Source organism: Hemiscyllium ocellatum, chromosome 47 (genome assembly GCF_020745735.1).
Source record: "Hemiscyllium ocellatum isolate sHemOce1 chromosome 47, sHemOce1.pat.X.cur, whole genome shotgun sequence".
Classification (NCBI taxonomy): Eukaryota; Metazoa; Chordata; class Chondrichthyes; order Orectolobiformes; family Hemiscylliidae; genus Hemiscyllium; species Hemiscyllium ocellatum.
Genome location: NC_083447.1, coordinates 12850663 through 12868296, shown reverse-complemented (window position 1 = coordinate 12868296; position 17634 = coordinate 12850663). Strand labels below are relative to the sequence as shown.

The window sequence follows — 17634 nt, the reverse complement described above, 5'->3', positions numbered from 1 at the left end:
ATTTTGCCCTAAACAGCTATTAAACCACTGTATGGAGGGGGAATACTGTTTGCACATGAACAATCATCTGACAGATGTCACACTCAGTGATCAGGAGCAGAAGCCAGGCAACAGGAAGTCCTTAGCCCAAGAATGATGAAATGCATTGCTAAACCTTATTGCTGGGAACGGTTAACTGCTTGGGTTACCACAATTCTGTTGAAAGCTTCTCACTGAGCGTGGCATTAAGATGCTCCCAACGGTTAATGGGAATCAGAGGAAATTTCTGGTCTAGATGAAAGCTCACCCAGTGTTATGGACTGGGCCAGACCCCCTCAAAATATTTGAAGGAGGTAACCCAGACCGTAACTTTTTCTTATTCTAAAGGCAAATGTGAAGTGGATATTCCAGGTGGGATGCAGCTGGTCAAACCATTCAGCTTTAAGCAAAAAGATTTTGTTTAAACAGTACAGTTGAAACGCAACAAAGAAAACAGAATTTAGAATAACTTAACTATTGGAAAACTTAACTTGCTCGATACAGCAATTTAACTAAGGACCTGTTTTGTTTTCCATAACATCCCATAAACACACCCTTTGGCAAAAGGTCAATCCTAGTACAGGTATTTACAGGCAGGAGAGATTTCAGAGAGAGAAGTCAGTCAAGAATGATCTGCTGAAGCCACTGTAGCAGCTTCTGTTACAGCTACCAACAGCCTCTCTGCTACAACTAAACCAAACTAGATAAAACCTGAACTGGTAGAGCTGGCCACTCCCCTGCCATTGTTAAAGTAGATATTTCCAGACATTTCACCACCTCTGTCTTTACAACCTCTCGTGAAAAAACAAACCGAAGGACAAAATAACCTTTTTAAAGTGACAGCATTGTCACAGCCAGCACAAAAGAAGAAGGCAGTTGTTGTTTGATGTGAGTGACTGCAGCTGCAGGATATCACTGGAGGAGTTCTGCAGGTTAGAATCCTCAGCCCAACCACCTTCAGCTGCTTCATCAATGACCCCCTCCTCTATCATAAGGTCAGAAGTGAGAGTGCTTGTAGATAATTGCACAAGGTTCAACACTATTTGGAACTGCTCAGATGTTGAAGCAGTCCAAGTCTAAAGCAACACGACCTGAACAATATCCAAACTTGGCCTGACAAGTAGCAAGCAACATCGCTGCAACACAAATACCAGGAAATGGCTATCTCTAATAAGAAACAATCCAACCATCACCTCTTGACATTCAATGACATCATCATCGCTGAATTCCCCACTATCAACATCCAGGGGGTTACCACTGATCAGAAATCAAAATGGTCTAGTCATATAAATACTGCGACTACAACAGCAAGTCAGAAGCAAAAGGCTCATCTCTGGACTCCTCAGAGTGTGTTCACAATCTACAAAGCATAAGTCAGAAGTGTGATCGATCACTTCCTACTTGCCTGGATGGGTGCAGCTCCCAATAACACTTAAAAAAGACTTGACACCATTCAAGACATGGCAGCCTATTTGATTGATACCACATCCACAAACATCCACTCCTTCTACTATTGATGCTCTGTAGCAGCAGCATGTACCATCTACAAGATGCACTGCAAAAATTCACCAGGGCTCTTAGGATAGTACCTTCCTTCCATACCCACTAAGACTATCAGCTTAGAGGGAGAACAGCAGCCAACACATGGGAACACCACCATCTGCAAGTTCCTCTCCAAGCCATCCTGACCTAGAATTTTAATGCTGCCTCTCCTGGAATTTCCTGCCTACCAGCATTGTGGGTCTACCTCAATCAAATGGACTGCAGCAGTTCAACATGATAACTGACCAGCATTCTCTCAAGGTCAAAGGACTTCCTGTTTCCTGACTTCTGCTCCAGATCATCCAGTGTGACATCTGTTAGATGAATGTTCACTTGTCTAACTTGCATGCCCACATCCCAGAAACGAACAGAAAATAAAACCTGCACAGCTCAGTACTACTACAAGTCAATGCTGTTACCCACTGGGCTGTCATGAGATAGTTTCTCAAGTCAGTTTACTAGAACTAACACTCCAGAACTGCAAAGATTGGAAGATATCTTTGTTTCGATTTCAGATAATATAATGCAGGAACACAACTGCAGTCTCACTAAAAGTAGGTTAGTGGTCCAAGGACCAGGATGATACCACAAATCCTGCATCCATGAGGAGTCCAGGCAGCAGCATGGTAGAATAAGGATCCATACACAAGTTGCTGTGACTGTAAGTCATCCATTTGTCTAGTGAGTAATCTGGTTTGAGATTTTCAAGTAAGTCGATCCTACACTTTTTGCCAATCTAGAATGAGAGTGGCAATTGCATATTAAGGAAAACAACACATGAACAAGACAACCATGGCAGCATATACCTTGGGGTCTTCGTCAGAATTCACGATCTGACCTTGCCGGTCCATCACTCGATAAATGGGGATACCAGCTATGACATTGGGCTGAATGAACTCTAACTTGTCCACGTACTCTGCCGAGGCTCCAGGGAATTGGGGTTTCTCATCCAAGGGAGTGAACTGCTGCTGGTGAACTGCATGCTGAGGACAGAGAAAGAAGAGACCATCAGAGATATTGATGGAGAATCATGCCGGTTTACCATTAAATAAATGTTTATTAAAAACATGACAAGACATACATCTCCACACACAACTACTTTATTTACTAGGGTATTAAAGAAAGTGTAAAAAATGAGGTCTGCAGATGCTGGAGATCACAGTTGAAAATGTGTTGCTGGTTAAAGCATAGCAGGTCAGGCAGCATCCAAGAAACAGGAAATTCAACGTTTCGGGCATAAGCCCTTCATCAGGAATGAGGAGAGGGTGCAAGGCAGGCTAAGATAAAAGGTAGGGAGGAGGGACTTGGGGGAGGGGCGATGGAGATGTGATAGGTGGAAGGAGGTCAAGGTGAGGGTGATAGGCCGGAGTGGGGTGGGGGCGGAGAGGTTAGGAAGAAGATTGCAGGTTGGGAGGGCGGTGCTGAGTTCAAGGGAATCGACTGAGACAAGGTGGGGGGAGGGGAAATGAGGAAACTGGAGAAATCTGAGTTCATCCCTTGTGGTTGGAGGGTTCCCAGGCGGAAGATGAGGCGTTCTTCCTCCAACCGTCGTGTTGTTGTGTTTTGCTGGTGGGGGAGTCCAAGGACCTGCATGTCCTCGGTGGAGTGGGAGGGAGAGTTAAAGTGTTGAGCCGCGGGGTGGTTGGGTTGGTTGGTCCGGGCGTCCCTGAGATGTTCTCTGAAGCGTTCCGCAAGTAAGCGGCCCGTCTCCCCAATGTAGAGGAGGCCACATCGGGTGCAGCGGATGCAATAGATGATGTGTGTGGAGGTACAGGTGAACTTGTGGCGGATATGGAAGGATCCCTTGGGACCTTGGAGGGAAGAGAGGGAGGATTTGTGGGCGCAAGTTTTACATTTCCTGCGGTTGCAGGGGAAGGTGCAGGGGAAGCGTTCCGCAAAGACCACTCCCTTCGTGACTCCCTCGTCAGGTCCACACCCCTCACCAACCCAACCTCCACTCCCGGCACCTTCCCCTGCAACCGCAGGAAATGTAAAACTTGCGCCCACACCTCCTCCCTCACTTCCCTCCAAGGCCCCAAGGGATCCTTCCATATCCGCCACAAGTTCACCTGTACCTCCACACACATCATCTATTGCATCCGCTGCACCCGATGTGGCCTCCTCTATATTGGGGAGACGGGCCGCTTACTTGCGGAACGCTTCAGAGAACACCTCAGGGACGCCCGGACCAACCAACCCAACCACCCCGCGGCTCAACACTTTAACTCTCCCTCCCACTCCACCGAGGACATGCAGGTCCTTGGACTCCTCCACCGGCAAAACACAACAACACGACGGGTGGAGGAAGAACACCTCATCTTCCGCCTGGGAACCCTCCAACCACAAGGGATGAACTCGGATTTCTCCAGTTTCCTCATTTCCCCTCCCCCCACCTTGTCTCAATCGGTTTCCTCAACTCAGCACCGCCCTCCCAACCTGCAATCTTCTTCCTAACCTCTCCGCCCCCACCCCACTCCGGCCTATCACCCTCACCTTGACCTCCTTCCACCTATCACATCTCCATCGCCCCTCCCCCAAGTCCCTCCTCCCTACCTTTTATCTTAGCCTGCCTTGCACCCTCTCCTCATTCCTGATGAAGGGCTTATGCCCGAAACGTTGAATTTCCTGTTCCTTGGATGCTGCCTGACCTGCTGTGCTTTAACCAGCAACACATTTTCAACTATTAGAGAAAGTGGGATTATTACTTAATCATGTCTCACAAACTTGACTGAGTTTTTTGAGGAAATTACCAAAACGTTTGATGAGGGTACAGCAATGGACATTGTTTAACTGGATTCCAGTAAAGCCTTTGACAAGGTTCCACATGTTGACTAATTCGTAAAGTTAGGTCTCATGGGATTTGGAGGAGCTTGTCAATTGGATAAATAATTGACTTAACAGCAGGAGACACAGAGTGGTGGTAGAGGGTTACTGTTCAGACTGGAGGCCTGTCACCAGCGATGTTCTACCAGGACTGCTCCTCTTTTGATTGTCATTTATACAAATGACTTGGACAAGAAGAAAGAAGACATGGTGAGTAAATTTGTGGACAACACCAAAATTGGTGGCATAGAAGGCAGTGAAGAAGGTTTTCTAAGATTACAAAGGGATCTTGATCAAATGGGTCAATGGGCTGAAATATGGCGGACGGAGTTCAATCTGGATAAATGAGAGGTAATGCCTTTTCATACAACCAATAAGCATAGGCTTTAACAATTAATGGTAGAGCCTTGGGTAGTGTTGTAGAACAGAGGGACCTAGGGGTGCAGGTACATAATTCTTTGAAGTTTGTGCCATGTATAGACAGTTGGTTAAGAAACTGTTTAGCATCTCTGTCTTCATTGCTCAGTCCTTTGAATATAGGGTAAAAAATGAGGTCTGCAGATGCTGGAGATGACAGTTGAAAATGTGTTGCTGGTTAAAGCACAGCAGGTCAGGCAGCATCCAAGGAACAGGAAATTCGACGTTTCGGGCATAAGCCCTTCATCAGGAATGAGCCTTTGAATATAGGATTTGGGAAGTCACGTTGAGGTTGTACAGGACACTGACAAGGCCTCTACTGGAATATTGTGTCCAGTTCTGGTCACCCAGTTATAGGTAGGATGTTATTAGGCTGGGGAAGGTTCAGGAGAGATTTATCAGAATGGAAGGTTTGAGTTATAAAGCAAGGCTGGATCGGCTGGGACACTTTTCACTGGACCATAGGAGGTTGAGAGGCGATCTGATAGTAGATTATAAAATAGATAGAGTTAACGGTAATTGTCTTTTCCTGAGGATGGGGGCTTACCAGACTAGGGGGGATATTTTAAGGTGAAGGGAGAGAGATTTTGAAAAAACATGGGAAATGTTTTTTTTACACACAGAAGATAGTTTGTGCATGGAATGAACTTCCTGAAAAGTGGAGGATTTGGGTACAATTACAATGTTTAAAAGACATTTGAATAAGGAGATGAATAGGAAAAGTTTGCAGGGATATGGGTCAACAGCAGGCAGATGCGACTAGTTTAAATTGGGATTAGGGTTGGCATGGACTGGTAGGACCGAAGGGTCTGCTTTTGTGCTGTATGTACAAGTACAGAGTAATGCTATGGCACAGGAGGAGAGTGAAGCAGGTTAGAGTCACTGAAGCAGATCAGGAGGAGTGTGAAAATGGCCAGAATGACAGTGAACACCAGGAGCTGTGTGAACGGACCAGGATCCTGGCAAAGCAGACCGGGAGCAGTTGAAGCAGACTGTGAAGCAGGCAGAGATGGTCATGAAGCAGGTTAGGGGCGGTGTGAAACAGATCAAAATCACACCAAAACAGACTGGATTTACTGTGAAGCAGTTCGAAATCACCGTGAAATACATCAGAAGCATCAGAACCTGACTTTACCCAGCTCAGATCTCAAACTCAGATTTAAACTTAACAAATAACACCGTGTTCATTACAATAGAAGCATGCACAATATATCTTTTGCAGAAATACGAGTTCCTAAACACATACAGCCATAAAGCCAGACATTCCATGCTCGTTGTAAGTCATTAATTAACTCAGTGATCTCAAGTTTTCCAGGCTTCTAGTTAACACAATATTCCTTGGTTGACTTGTTTAAAACAGTTCTCTCTCATTTGCATCCTTTCTTTCTCTACCCCCACCCCCAAACTTCAAGCTTCCTTCACCAATTTCCTGCAGCCTGCTTCCCCCACGCCCCCCATCTCTCCCGCAGCTTCCCCCTCTTATCCAATCACCCTTTGCAAGCTCCCTCTCCTGCCCCATCACCCTACACCGACCCAGTAGATGGAAGCCCTTCTCTTTCCTTGCTTCCTGCTGAAAGATTCAGTGAGCCTAGGAGGGGCAAATGTGAGAGACAACTAGCCTGTGATTGGAGGAGCAACTCTTCATAGATTCTATCTGCACTTCTTACAAAGGCAACTTCCCTCTGATTGGTCATGCCCAGGATTGCATTTTCCTGGGTATTCTGGAAGCTTTAGGGGATGAATTCCCCTACCTTTCCCATGCATTTTCAGCACCAGGGTTAAGAATGTCACTAAATGGCTGGAGAATACCTTAAAGAGGGATGGTGTTAGGCCAGAGGTTACAACACCAATGACACAGGCTGCTAGAACTGGTGTGTCAGACATAAGGAGCTGACTCAGGAATTAGCAAGCAGCACTCAAAAATAGTAATCTATAGATTTCATGTGCAAGGTGTATGGAAATGGGAGGGATGGATGCGTGGCTGTGGGGGCTTTGCAAGAGGGAGAGCTTTGGATTCTTAAAGACACTGACATCAGTCTTGGGGGAGGTGGGACCTATACAGTCTGGGCAAGTTGCACCTATGAAAGGTTGGACCAATTTGCATGTGGGTGATTTGGTCGTGTTTGTGGGAGGATTGGGCAAACTAAAGAGGAATATCAGATTGTGAAGAACATTGGAAAAAACTGGATACTGGAAGATAGAAAAGAAGGAAACTGCCCTCTCTTCGATTGGAAAATTCGAATGCCAGGACATGTGTTGACAGATGACTTGTAGCTAGTCAATAACATGTACAAGAGATCAACATTTTACTTGATCAGCTGAACATTAACATTGCTTCACTGTAACAGACTAGGCCCGCTGGGAGCTGATGACTGAAAAAGTGTTGTGTGGTCATTTGAAAGCTGGAGAATTCAAAGAAACATCTGAGCAAAGTGTATGGAACGCTATACTCATAACAGAACCTTCTCAAATGGCTCAGAACACATTCTCATCAGATAGCATTCAACTCAAAACAGAACCAGTTAAAAGCAGAGATATCCGTGCTCTAAAGCAATGCTCCACTACTGAGGTGGAAGACTAGTTCAATGAGAAGTTTGATATCATTATCAGCAGAATCTCTAAGTCAGAACATCTTCAATCGGTATAAATAGGTTGTTTTCTGGTTGGGCAGATAAACAGATGGCATGTCGCCAACCAATGCTGGGGTCAGGGCCTCAGCGTTCCTGCAATTTATACAATGAACTTAAACGAAAGAACCAAAGGTATGCTTGCTACATTTTCTGATGATGCAAAAATGGGTAGGAAAACGAGTTGTGAAGAGGACAATAAGAAGAAACAAAATGATGTAGACAGGTTAATTGAGTGGATAAATATCTGGTCAATGGATTATAATTTAGGAGAATGTGCATTTATCCATTTTGGCAGAGGGAATGAGATATGTTATTCAAATGGTGAGAAACGACAAGTGCAAAGGAATTTGGGTTTCTTAGTGCATGAATTGCAAAAGGTGGGTAAGTAGTAACAGCAGATAGTTAGGAAAGTATTTATTGTGAGGGGAATTGTGTAAGTTGTGAATTATGTAGAGGGAGAAAGTAATGCTTCAGTTAAACAGGGCATTGGTGAGATTATAGCTGGAGTACTGTGTATAGTATTGGTTCCTTTACTGAAGAATGGATGCAAGTGTGTTGGAACCAGCTTCGGGAATGTTTATCAGGTGTAATACCTGGAATAAGCATGTTTTCTTCTGAGGAAAGGTTGAGTGGGCTAGGCCTGTTTTTGGTGGAGTTTAGGAAAACAAGAGGTGACCAGAATCACTTGGTTAAAACATACAAGATCCTGCAACTGTCCTCTTCACTGGCCTCTTGTGGAAAGGAATTTTCTTCTGGTAATATCTAGAATGAGGGTTCATTGTTTAAAAATGATGTGTTGGTCATTTATGATTCAAATGAGGAGAAGCTTTTTCCTCAAGGATGGTTGTGTATGCTGGGAACTTCTTCAAAAGAAGATGGAAGGGGGGATCCAAGATGGCAGCGATCTAGGAAGATCACATTGCAGAGCTCTGCACCACAGTGTAGCTCCCACCCAGCGCAGGTGGGACGAACTTTTAACCCACCCTACCCTACAGGAAGATTATGGAAGCATCAGAAAAGGTGCAAAGGGGATTTATCAGGATGTTGTCTGGTCTGGAGGGAAGGTCTTATGAGGAAATGTTGAGAGACTTGGGTCTGTTCTCATTCGAAAGAATGCTAAGAGGGGATTTGATAGAGACATACAAGATGATCAGAGGATTAGATAGAGTAGACAGTGAAAGTCTTTTTCCTAGGATGATGACATCAACTTGTACAAGGGGACAAAGGTACAAATTGAGGGGCGATAGATTTAAGACACATGTCAGAGGCAAGTTCTTTACTCAGAGAGTGGTAAGGGCATGGAATGCCCTCCCAGTCAATGTAGTCAACTCATCCACATTAGTGGCATTTAAACAATCCTTGGATAAGCACATGGATGATAATAGAATAGTGTAGGGAGATGAGCATAGATTAGTTCACAGATCAGTGCAACATCAAGGGCCTGTTCTGCACTGTGTTGTGATATGTTCAATGTTCTATATCCAGACCACTGCGATATCCTGGTACTCTGGAAAGGTCGTGGAGTCCCAGAAAACTGTTAAAAATCAACTTACCTTGGTTTCACCATCCAAGGCTGCCAAAGAGGGGAGGAGGAGAATCAGAGGCCGGGCCCACGGCCCAGCCTGCAGGATCCTCAGACTTGATTTCTTACCAGGCCCTGGGGAAGGAGCTCGTGAAATCTCGTGAGATGTTGGGTGAGCAGATAAGGGAGAATCTGGCCCCGATCTGTACCATGCTGCAGAAGCATGAACAGCAGCTGGGAGTCCTGGAGAAAAGGAAGGATGAGGTAGGACACAGAGTCGCAGTGGTGGAAGCTGATACTGGTTCCTCCATGGATAGGATCCAAGCCCTGGAGACGCAGGTCCTTAATTTGCTTGACCAAGTTGATGACTTCGAGAACTGGGGCAGGAGAAAAAATATTTGGATTGTTGGTCTGCTGGAGGGTAAGGAAGGTGAGTGGCCGGCAGAATTTATTGAGGACTGGTTGCCGAAAACCTTTAACTTGGGAGGCTGGAATGAGAGGCTTGAAGACCGAGAGGGCTCACCGGGTCACGGCACAGAGGTCAGGTCTGGATCAATGTCCTCGTCCCCAGGAGAAGGATCCAAAGGCCCTAGTTTATGAGGGCTCTAAGATCATGTTCTTCTAGCTCTTCTCAGAAAAGAAAATCCTATGATGGCGTCAAGCAAAGACTGAGGGAGCTTGAGATCCAGTACTCTGAGGTACTCAGCAGTGCTTCGGATCACCTTAGGCAAGAGACTTTGTGTACAAATTAACTTAACTTAATCTGAACAATTTAGTTTGTACAAATAGTAGTGTTGTCTTTGTATCTCTTTGTATTTTCTTTTAAAAAAATGGCAATCAGAAGGGGTTTTTTTCTCTGTCTTTTTTATTGGCAATAATCTGGTCTAAAGTGTGTTTGGTGGCAGTTGAGATGTGTACTTTCAATTTCTAAGTTGTGTTATAGCAAAGGATGGGTGCAGTACCTACCCATTTGTTTTCAAAATTTCTTTATTCACGTTGCTATTCCATGGTGTATGTTCTTTCTTTGCTACTCATGTTTGCGGTGCGGCTCTAGCTAGGAGGAGGGAAAATGGTTGGGATGGCTGGATGCCTACTTACGGGCAGTTTATGCTTGGTTCAGGTATTCAGACCCAGGCTGCAGTATTGGCAGCAGGATGGGAAGTTGGGCTTCGGGGTGCGTAGGTGTCCCCTTTGGGCAAGGGAGGTGAGTTCCTCTATTCAGCACCATTGACGCTTTATATGTTGGTTTTTATTTGGTTTTTGTTGTAAATAGTCTTTGATAGCTTTGTAATTGTAGTGGTTTTAGTTTATGTAGTTTTTATGTTCAATGGATCTTGTGACACTACAGCTTAGCGGTTTGTGGTTCGAGTTCCTCCTCTCTGGAATCTAAATGTTACTACAGAAAGTTATGGCTAATGACTTGATTAAATGGTGTACCTGGAACATCAAGGAGAATCACTCACCAATTAAGAGGAAGAAGGTACTTTCGAGTCTTAGCAAGGAAAAGGCGGATATTGCTTTGTTACAGGAGACACACTTGGATGATAGGGAGCATTTGAAACAACAGCAGAAATGCTTTGATCGGTTTACTTTTCATCTTTTAATACCAGGAGTAGGCAAGTGGCTCTACTGGTTCGGAGGAACCTCCATTTAAGTTACTTGAGTACATTAAAGACACACACGAGAGGTTTGTAATTCTCAAAGCCCTGATAAATGGGGAAGAACATGGTGTTTTAAATGCTTATTGCCCTCCGGTCCATCCCCTCAAATTTCTAGTAGGTGTGTTCTCCAAATTGATCAGTCTCGATTCCTGGCATTAAAGGGGGAGATTTTAATTGTCTCATGGATTCCACAGTAGACAGGTTGCCCAAAGGTCCCCTAATACCCTCTGTAAAAATGAAACAATTAGTGGATCTGTGTGGAGTTAGGGTTGGGGGATGTCTGGAGGCATCTCCATCCTATAGGTAGGGATTTTTCCAATCCACACAGATATCACACCAGGATTAATCTTTTTTTTCTGACCCCCGTAGCAACCTTGGACTTGGTAGCGTCTTGCACGATTGGTAATATTACCATCTCCATTCACGCCCCAGTATACCTGTTGGTTAAGATTAAGGACGTTACAGTGGGCCTGAGGCACTGGCGAATGGATCCCTTTATCCTTAAGGATAATAAGCTTGTGGAGTACTTCTCTGGGGAATGTCAGGCATTCCTAGACATTAACTCAGGCTTGGTTAGTAGCCTGCTTGTCCTTTGGGAAACTGCCAGAGCCTATGCCGGGGATTAGTTATCTCCTACTGTGCTAGTAGGAAGCGGCAGAAGGGCAAACAGCAATATCTCCTCAAAGTACAGTTGAAGGTGGCCGAGAAGGTTTACTTTGACAGGCTCTCGTTGGTCAAGCTACAGAGGATTATGGCGCTGCGGTCTGCAGTGAATTCCGTGCTCACGCAGACAGCAAAGACGGAGCTTACTTTCGCAAAGCAAAGGCTATATGAGCATGGTGACAGACTGGGCAAGTAGCTAGCATATCTCACCAGGAAAAAGAGCACCCCTCAAGCCAGTACATCGATTAGGGAAGGGTCTAGGAAACCTAACATGTGATTCCAAAAAGATTAATGCAGTATTCCAGAGATTTTACTCTAAGTTATACCAATCTGAGGGTTGTGAAGAGGGGCGAGGCAAGATGGAGCCCTTTTTCAAGAATCTGGTGCTCCCGGGCATGATCCCATCAAGAGTCTTTTCTCAATGCCCCCTTATCAGAGCAAGCTGCAAGAGGCTGTGAAGCAGCTTCAGAGTGGAAAGGTGCCCAATCCTGATGGACTTCCCAGTGAATTCTATAAGGAATTTATAAACATATTGTCAGGCCTGATGCTGAACATGTTCAACAACTCATACAGTCATGACCATCTCCCACCATCACTTATTCTTAAAAAAAGGAAGGTCCTGGAAGACTGTGCTTTGTACAGACCCATCTCACTCTTGAATGTGGACTTCAAAATCCTCTCTAAGATTCTTGTGTTAAGGCTGGAGACTGTGTTACCTTAAATTGTTAAAGAGGAACAGATGGGGTTAATAGATCCTCCAATAATGTTAAGCGGCTGCTGAATGTAATTCAAACATGTGAACAACAGTCAGTAGAAGGATTGGTGATTTCTTTTGATGCAGAGAAGACATTTGACTGAGTTGAGTGGCCGTACCATTTTTATACTCTAGAGCAGTTTGGCTTGGGTGAAGTCTTTATAAGATGGGTAAAGGATCTCTACAGTGACCCTCTCACCGCGGTCATCACCAATGGGGTATGATCAAGCAATTGTAACATTTTTAGGGGCAGCCGGCAGCGCTGGTCCCTTTCGCTTTTTTTTTAACATTGGTGATTGAACCATTGGCAGAGGCCATTCATAAGGATCCTGATATATCAGCTCCAGAAGTGGGGTCAAAATTACATAAGATTTCATTGTACGCAGATGATGTATTCATTTATTTGTCAAATCCAGCAATTTTGGTGCCTTGCCTGATACAATGCATCAGCACATTTGGCATCTTTTCGGGGTACAAGATCAATTTTGCAAAATCAGACACGATGCCTATGGGTGGTCTTACGAAGTTGCTAGGTCTTGAGGGTGAATATTGATTCCCATTTAAGTGGTCACAGACGGTTTTAGGCATAGTCATCACTCCAGTTCTTGATCGCTTGCTCAAAGCTAATTTTGTTCAATTATTCGATAAAATCAAAAAGATCTTCAAAGACAGGAGGCGCTTCCGGTCTCATGGTTAGGTCAGATAGCACTTATTAAGATGAATATTCTCCCCCGTTTGTTGTACCCTATACGGATACTCCTCCTGATTTTCGATAAGCAAACGATCAGGAGACTGAACAGCTGGTTCAGCTCTTTTATTTGGCATCTTAATTAGCTAAACTGCCTCACAGATTGAGGGAAGTGGATCTCCCGGACATTAAAAACTATTAACTAAGCTCGCTTTTATATTGCGTGAGTGATTGGGCTTGTGGGGATCTTCTTTCAATATGGTTAGATATCAAAAGCCCTCAGGCAGGGTGGCCCCTTACCAGTTTACTGCTTTTGGACAAAATGAGGACAGTTAGGGAATATTGCCATATCCTAATAGTTATCTATACTGTTAAAGCACAGAGGGCAATCTGGCAGAGGGAAGGCAAAATTGGCAAAACATCTTCTCTCCCACCTATAGTGGGTATGCCGGATTTTCAACCAGGGATGATAGATTCAGGACTCAAACATTGGGCAGCTAAGAGTGTGTCTTGCATGGGCGATTTAATGGAGGGAGACACAATGATGTCCTTTGATCAATCAGCATGAAAATACGAGCTAACACGGACCTCTTTCGTTTTTTCAAGTTAGGGATCTTATTTAAAAAAAGACTACACTTTTGACTGATCCCTACAAATCTGACATAAAGAGGAGGGTGCTAAGTGATAAGAGTACACTTTTTGTCAGCACTTTATATCATCAATTGGAGGGCACCCCCTCAGATGAGTTTGATCGACTCTGCAGGGTGTGGGAGAGAGAGATATGCATTGAGGTCTCCTCAGGGGCATGGAAAGATATTTGGGAAAACGCAAGAAAGATATCAATTTGCAATAGGACTCATGCTTTACAGTTGAAGATTCTCCACAGGGTCCACTTGGCTCCGGATCATTTGTCCAAATTTAAACCAGGGGTATCTTCAACATGCCCCAAGTGTAAGGTGGGTAAGGGCACTCTTGCCCATTGTCTCTGGTCCTGTGGTAGGCTCAAGCATACTGGAGCACTGTGGCGGCTGCAATAGAAGGGATTTTGGGTGTAAGGGTGGAGAAGGACCCAATCTCTCTTCTTCTTGGCCTGCCCAGTGTGCTCATGTAGATGCGCGTAAGTAAAAACTTTTCAACATCCTCACTTTCTGCGCAAGAAAGAATATCTTGTTAGGTTGGGTATCCGAAAACCCCCCAGGCCTGTCAGGTTGGCGGAAGATTGATATGGAGCATATCCCCTTGAATTTTCTCACCAGTATGGTACACCACAAGACTGAGAATTTCTATAAGAAATGGCAGTCTTTTTTGGAATACCTGGACACAGATTTATCTGCCACACTAACAAGGGCTTTTATGGGGGATCCAAGATGGCGGCGACCCAGCAAGACTGAGTCCACAGTGCTCTACCCAAAACTTGGGCAAAGTGGGCTATCCACCCCCACCACACTCACTAAACCATTTATAATAGTTGTTAACCTTAAATAGTTACCTATTAGTACATTTAAATAGTCTAATACTAGCTGGAAAATGAGTAAAGGGAAGGGAACAGGCAGCTCTAAGAAAGCAGGGACCCCTCCCCCACCCTCTCCCTCTTCAGCTGCAACAAAGGTGTCTTCAGCTACTTCAGGAGATTTACTAATGAAGATGAGCTTTGAGGAGATGTTTGCCAGGTGGGAGGCGAAGATTGATGCTTTTATCAATGAGTCTCGGCAGAGCAGAGAAGCACTATCAGCCGAGCTGCAGAAGCAGGGCAGAGACATTCAGGAATTGGGGTGCCGAGTCAGAGAGGTGGAGTCGAAGGCCGCAGCCTCAGAGACTGCGATAAAATCGGCAGCCGACCACATCCGTTTTCTCGAGAATCGAGTCCAGAACCTAGAAAACCACATTGATGACCTCGAAAATCGATGTCGTAGAAAAAATATTCGGTTGTTGGGCCTGCCCGAGCAGGAAGAGGGAGGTCAGCTGACAGCATTCTTAGAGCATTGGTTGCCACAACTTTTAAATCTGCATAATGGATCAGGCCAGGTAAGGGTAGAATGGGCCTACCGGGTCACAGTACGTGGGCCCGGCTCAACCCAGCGCCCACGCCCGGTCCTGTTCCAGCTGCAGAGCTATAGGGAGAGGCAGATGCTCCTGGAAGCCTCAAGAAATCTGGGAAAAGATCCCCAAGCTATGACCCACAAAGGATCCAGGATCATGCTGTTCCAGGACTTCTCACCAGCTTTGGTCCGAAAGAGGAAGGCATTCGATGAGGCGAAGAAGCGTTTAAGGGACTTAAATATTCAGTACTCCTTACGATATCCAGCGACGCTATGCCTTAGCCACGAAGGATCCATATATAACTTCGGATCACCGGAGAAGGCTAAGGAATTCTTGGACTCTCTTAAATAAACTGTAAGAGATTGTGGACGCTGGTCTGCCTTTCCCATTATTTTGGTTTACATCCCTTCATCTTTTCTTATCTTTCCCCCTATGTGTGTATGTATATATATATGTTGGGGCGTTTGGTTAATGTTGATGGGGAGAGGTGGTTACCTTATTCTATTTTACTTCTGTTTTTAGGAGCGGGGTTGTTTTTCTTTCCCCTGTTATTTTGTGGTATTATATTTAAGTATTACATGTTGAGATTGTAATCTTATAGTTATATATGGTATTAATATTCCCAAATATATTTAGATGTGGGTGTGGGTGGGGGTGGGGTGTTCACTGTTAACTCTAGCTTTATATTATATTTGAATTCTCCTCATTTTATTGAGGAACACCTGGGTCAAGGGTGGGGCACTGGTTGGAAGAGGGTAAGATGGACTATGGGAGAGGAAGTGACGCTCCCTGGGAACAAGGGAGAAAGTCTCCAATTCAGAATGTTTTATATCTTTTATACTTAGAAAGAGTTTTTTGTTATATTGTTTTGAGTGTATCAGAGAGTCTTTACTTTTGTAAATCTTGTATGCTCCATGCTCGGGATGTTCTAGATAGGGTTTCCCCTCCCGAGGGGTCTCGGATCTGTCCAGATGATTATGGCTGAACAGTCGGTTAAGTGGTGCACCTGGAATGTCAGGGGGAGTAATTCGCCAGTTAAAAGGAAGAAAATATTATCAAATCTTAAGAAGGAGAGAGTTGATATAGCTCTCCTACAGGAGACACACCTGTCGGATAAAGAACACTTAAAATTACGACAGGGCGGATTTGATCAGGCCTTTTTTTCCTCTTTTAATTCAAAAAGCAGGGGAGTCGTTATCCTTGTCCGGAAGAACTTCCCTTTGAAAATTCTAAATCAGATAAAAGACGAATCTGGACGATATATTTTGATTAAAGCCCTCATAAATGGAGAGGAATATGGGATCTTAAATGTGTACTGCCCCCCGGCACACCCCTTTAAATTCATAACGGAAGCTTTTTCAAAACTGATGGCTTTTGGTGCCCGTCATACAATTATAGGGGGAGACTTTAATTGTATTATGGATCCGGAAATAGACAGGATTCCCAAGAGTGCCGCTGGAGTATCTCCCAGATCTAGACAACTGGCGGACCTGAATAAAGAATTAGGATTGGTAGATGTATGGAGATGTCTCCATCCACAGGGTAGAGATTTTTCTTTCTACTCTAATCCACATAAATGTCACACAAGAATTGATATGTTTTTTGCCCCATCGATTTTTCTAAATTCTATAGCAACCTGTAAAATAGGTACTATAGCAATCTCTGACCATGCCGCTGTATACATGGAAACTAAGGTAAAGAACAATGGGACATCCGCTCGGCATTGGCGTATGGACCCCTTCCTGATAAAAGATAGCAAATTTTTAAAGTACTTCTCCCAAGAACTTAAAACTTTTTTAGAAATTAATACTGGTACGGCTAGCAATCCGTCAATGATGTGGGAGACCATCAAAGCTTATGCACGAGGTTTGATCATCTCCTATTCAGCGACCCAGAGGAAAATGAAGGGAGAGCAACAGCGTCTGCTCGAAGCTCGCCTGAAAGCAGCCGAAACAGCATACGCTGATAGACCTTCTATCACAAAATTGCAGAGGATTACAGCTCTTAGGACAGCTTTAAACACCGCGCTTACTCAAACGGCTAAAAGGGAAATATTATTTGCGAAACAAAGATTATATGAATATGGCGACAAACCGGGTAGATACTTAGCATTTCTTGCAAAGAAAAAGAAAGCCCCTCAAACTATTCCGACCATCAAGGAAAGTACAGGTACCCTGACTCATGATCATAAAAAGATCAATGCGACCTTTAAAGAATTTTATTCTGAACTATATAGATCGCAGGATTGTGAAGATAGGATTAGGAGGATGCAGTCATTTTTTAAAAATTTGACCTTCCCGGGCCTGACTCCGGAACAGGTGTCGGCCCTAAATACCCCTTTAACAGTCCAAGAAATACTTGAGGCAATTAGGCAACTTCAGAGCGGAAAAGCACCGGGCCCGGATGGTTTTCAAGCTGAATTCTATAAAGAATTTACAGGAATATTGGTTGACCCACTTATGGATATGTATAATTTTGCGCATAGTCAGGTCTGTCTCCCGCCCACGCTGAAAGAAGCAAATATTTCTCTTATCCTCAAAAAAGGAAAAGACCCAGAAGATTGTGCATCTTACAGACCAATATCCTTACTAAATGTAGACTTTAAAATTCTCTCAAAAATGTTAGCACTAAGACTAGAAAGGGTACTGCCATATATTATAAAGGAGGACCAGACGGGATTTATTAAGGGCCGCAGATCATCCAATAATATCAGAAGGGTCTTGAACATGATCCAAGCCTGTCATCAGGGAAAGATACCAGGAGTAGTAATTTCATTGGATGCGGAAAAGACATTTGATAGGGTTGAATGGTCATATTTATTTTACACATTGGAAAGGTTTGGCGTTGGACAGGTGTTTACCAAATGGGTTTCAACA

At 44.3% G+C, this 17634-nt stretch overlaps 1 protein-coding gene across 1 annotated transcript in view; it reads right to left on the bottom strand.

The window, feature by feature from the left end:
• The window catches only part of bckdha (branched chain keto acid dehydrogenase E1 subunit alpha), an 82479-nt gene that overhangs the window by 42262 nt on the left and 22583 nt on the right, over nucleotides 1-17634 (bottom strand). Inside the window, exon 2 of the mRNA XM_060855915.1 lies at nucleotides 2367-2543. Within this exon, the coding sequence (XP_060711898.1) occupies nucleotides 2367-2543 (177 nt within the window). The remainder of the gene's footprint in view (nucleotides 1-2366; nucleotides 2544-17634) is intronic.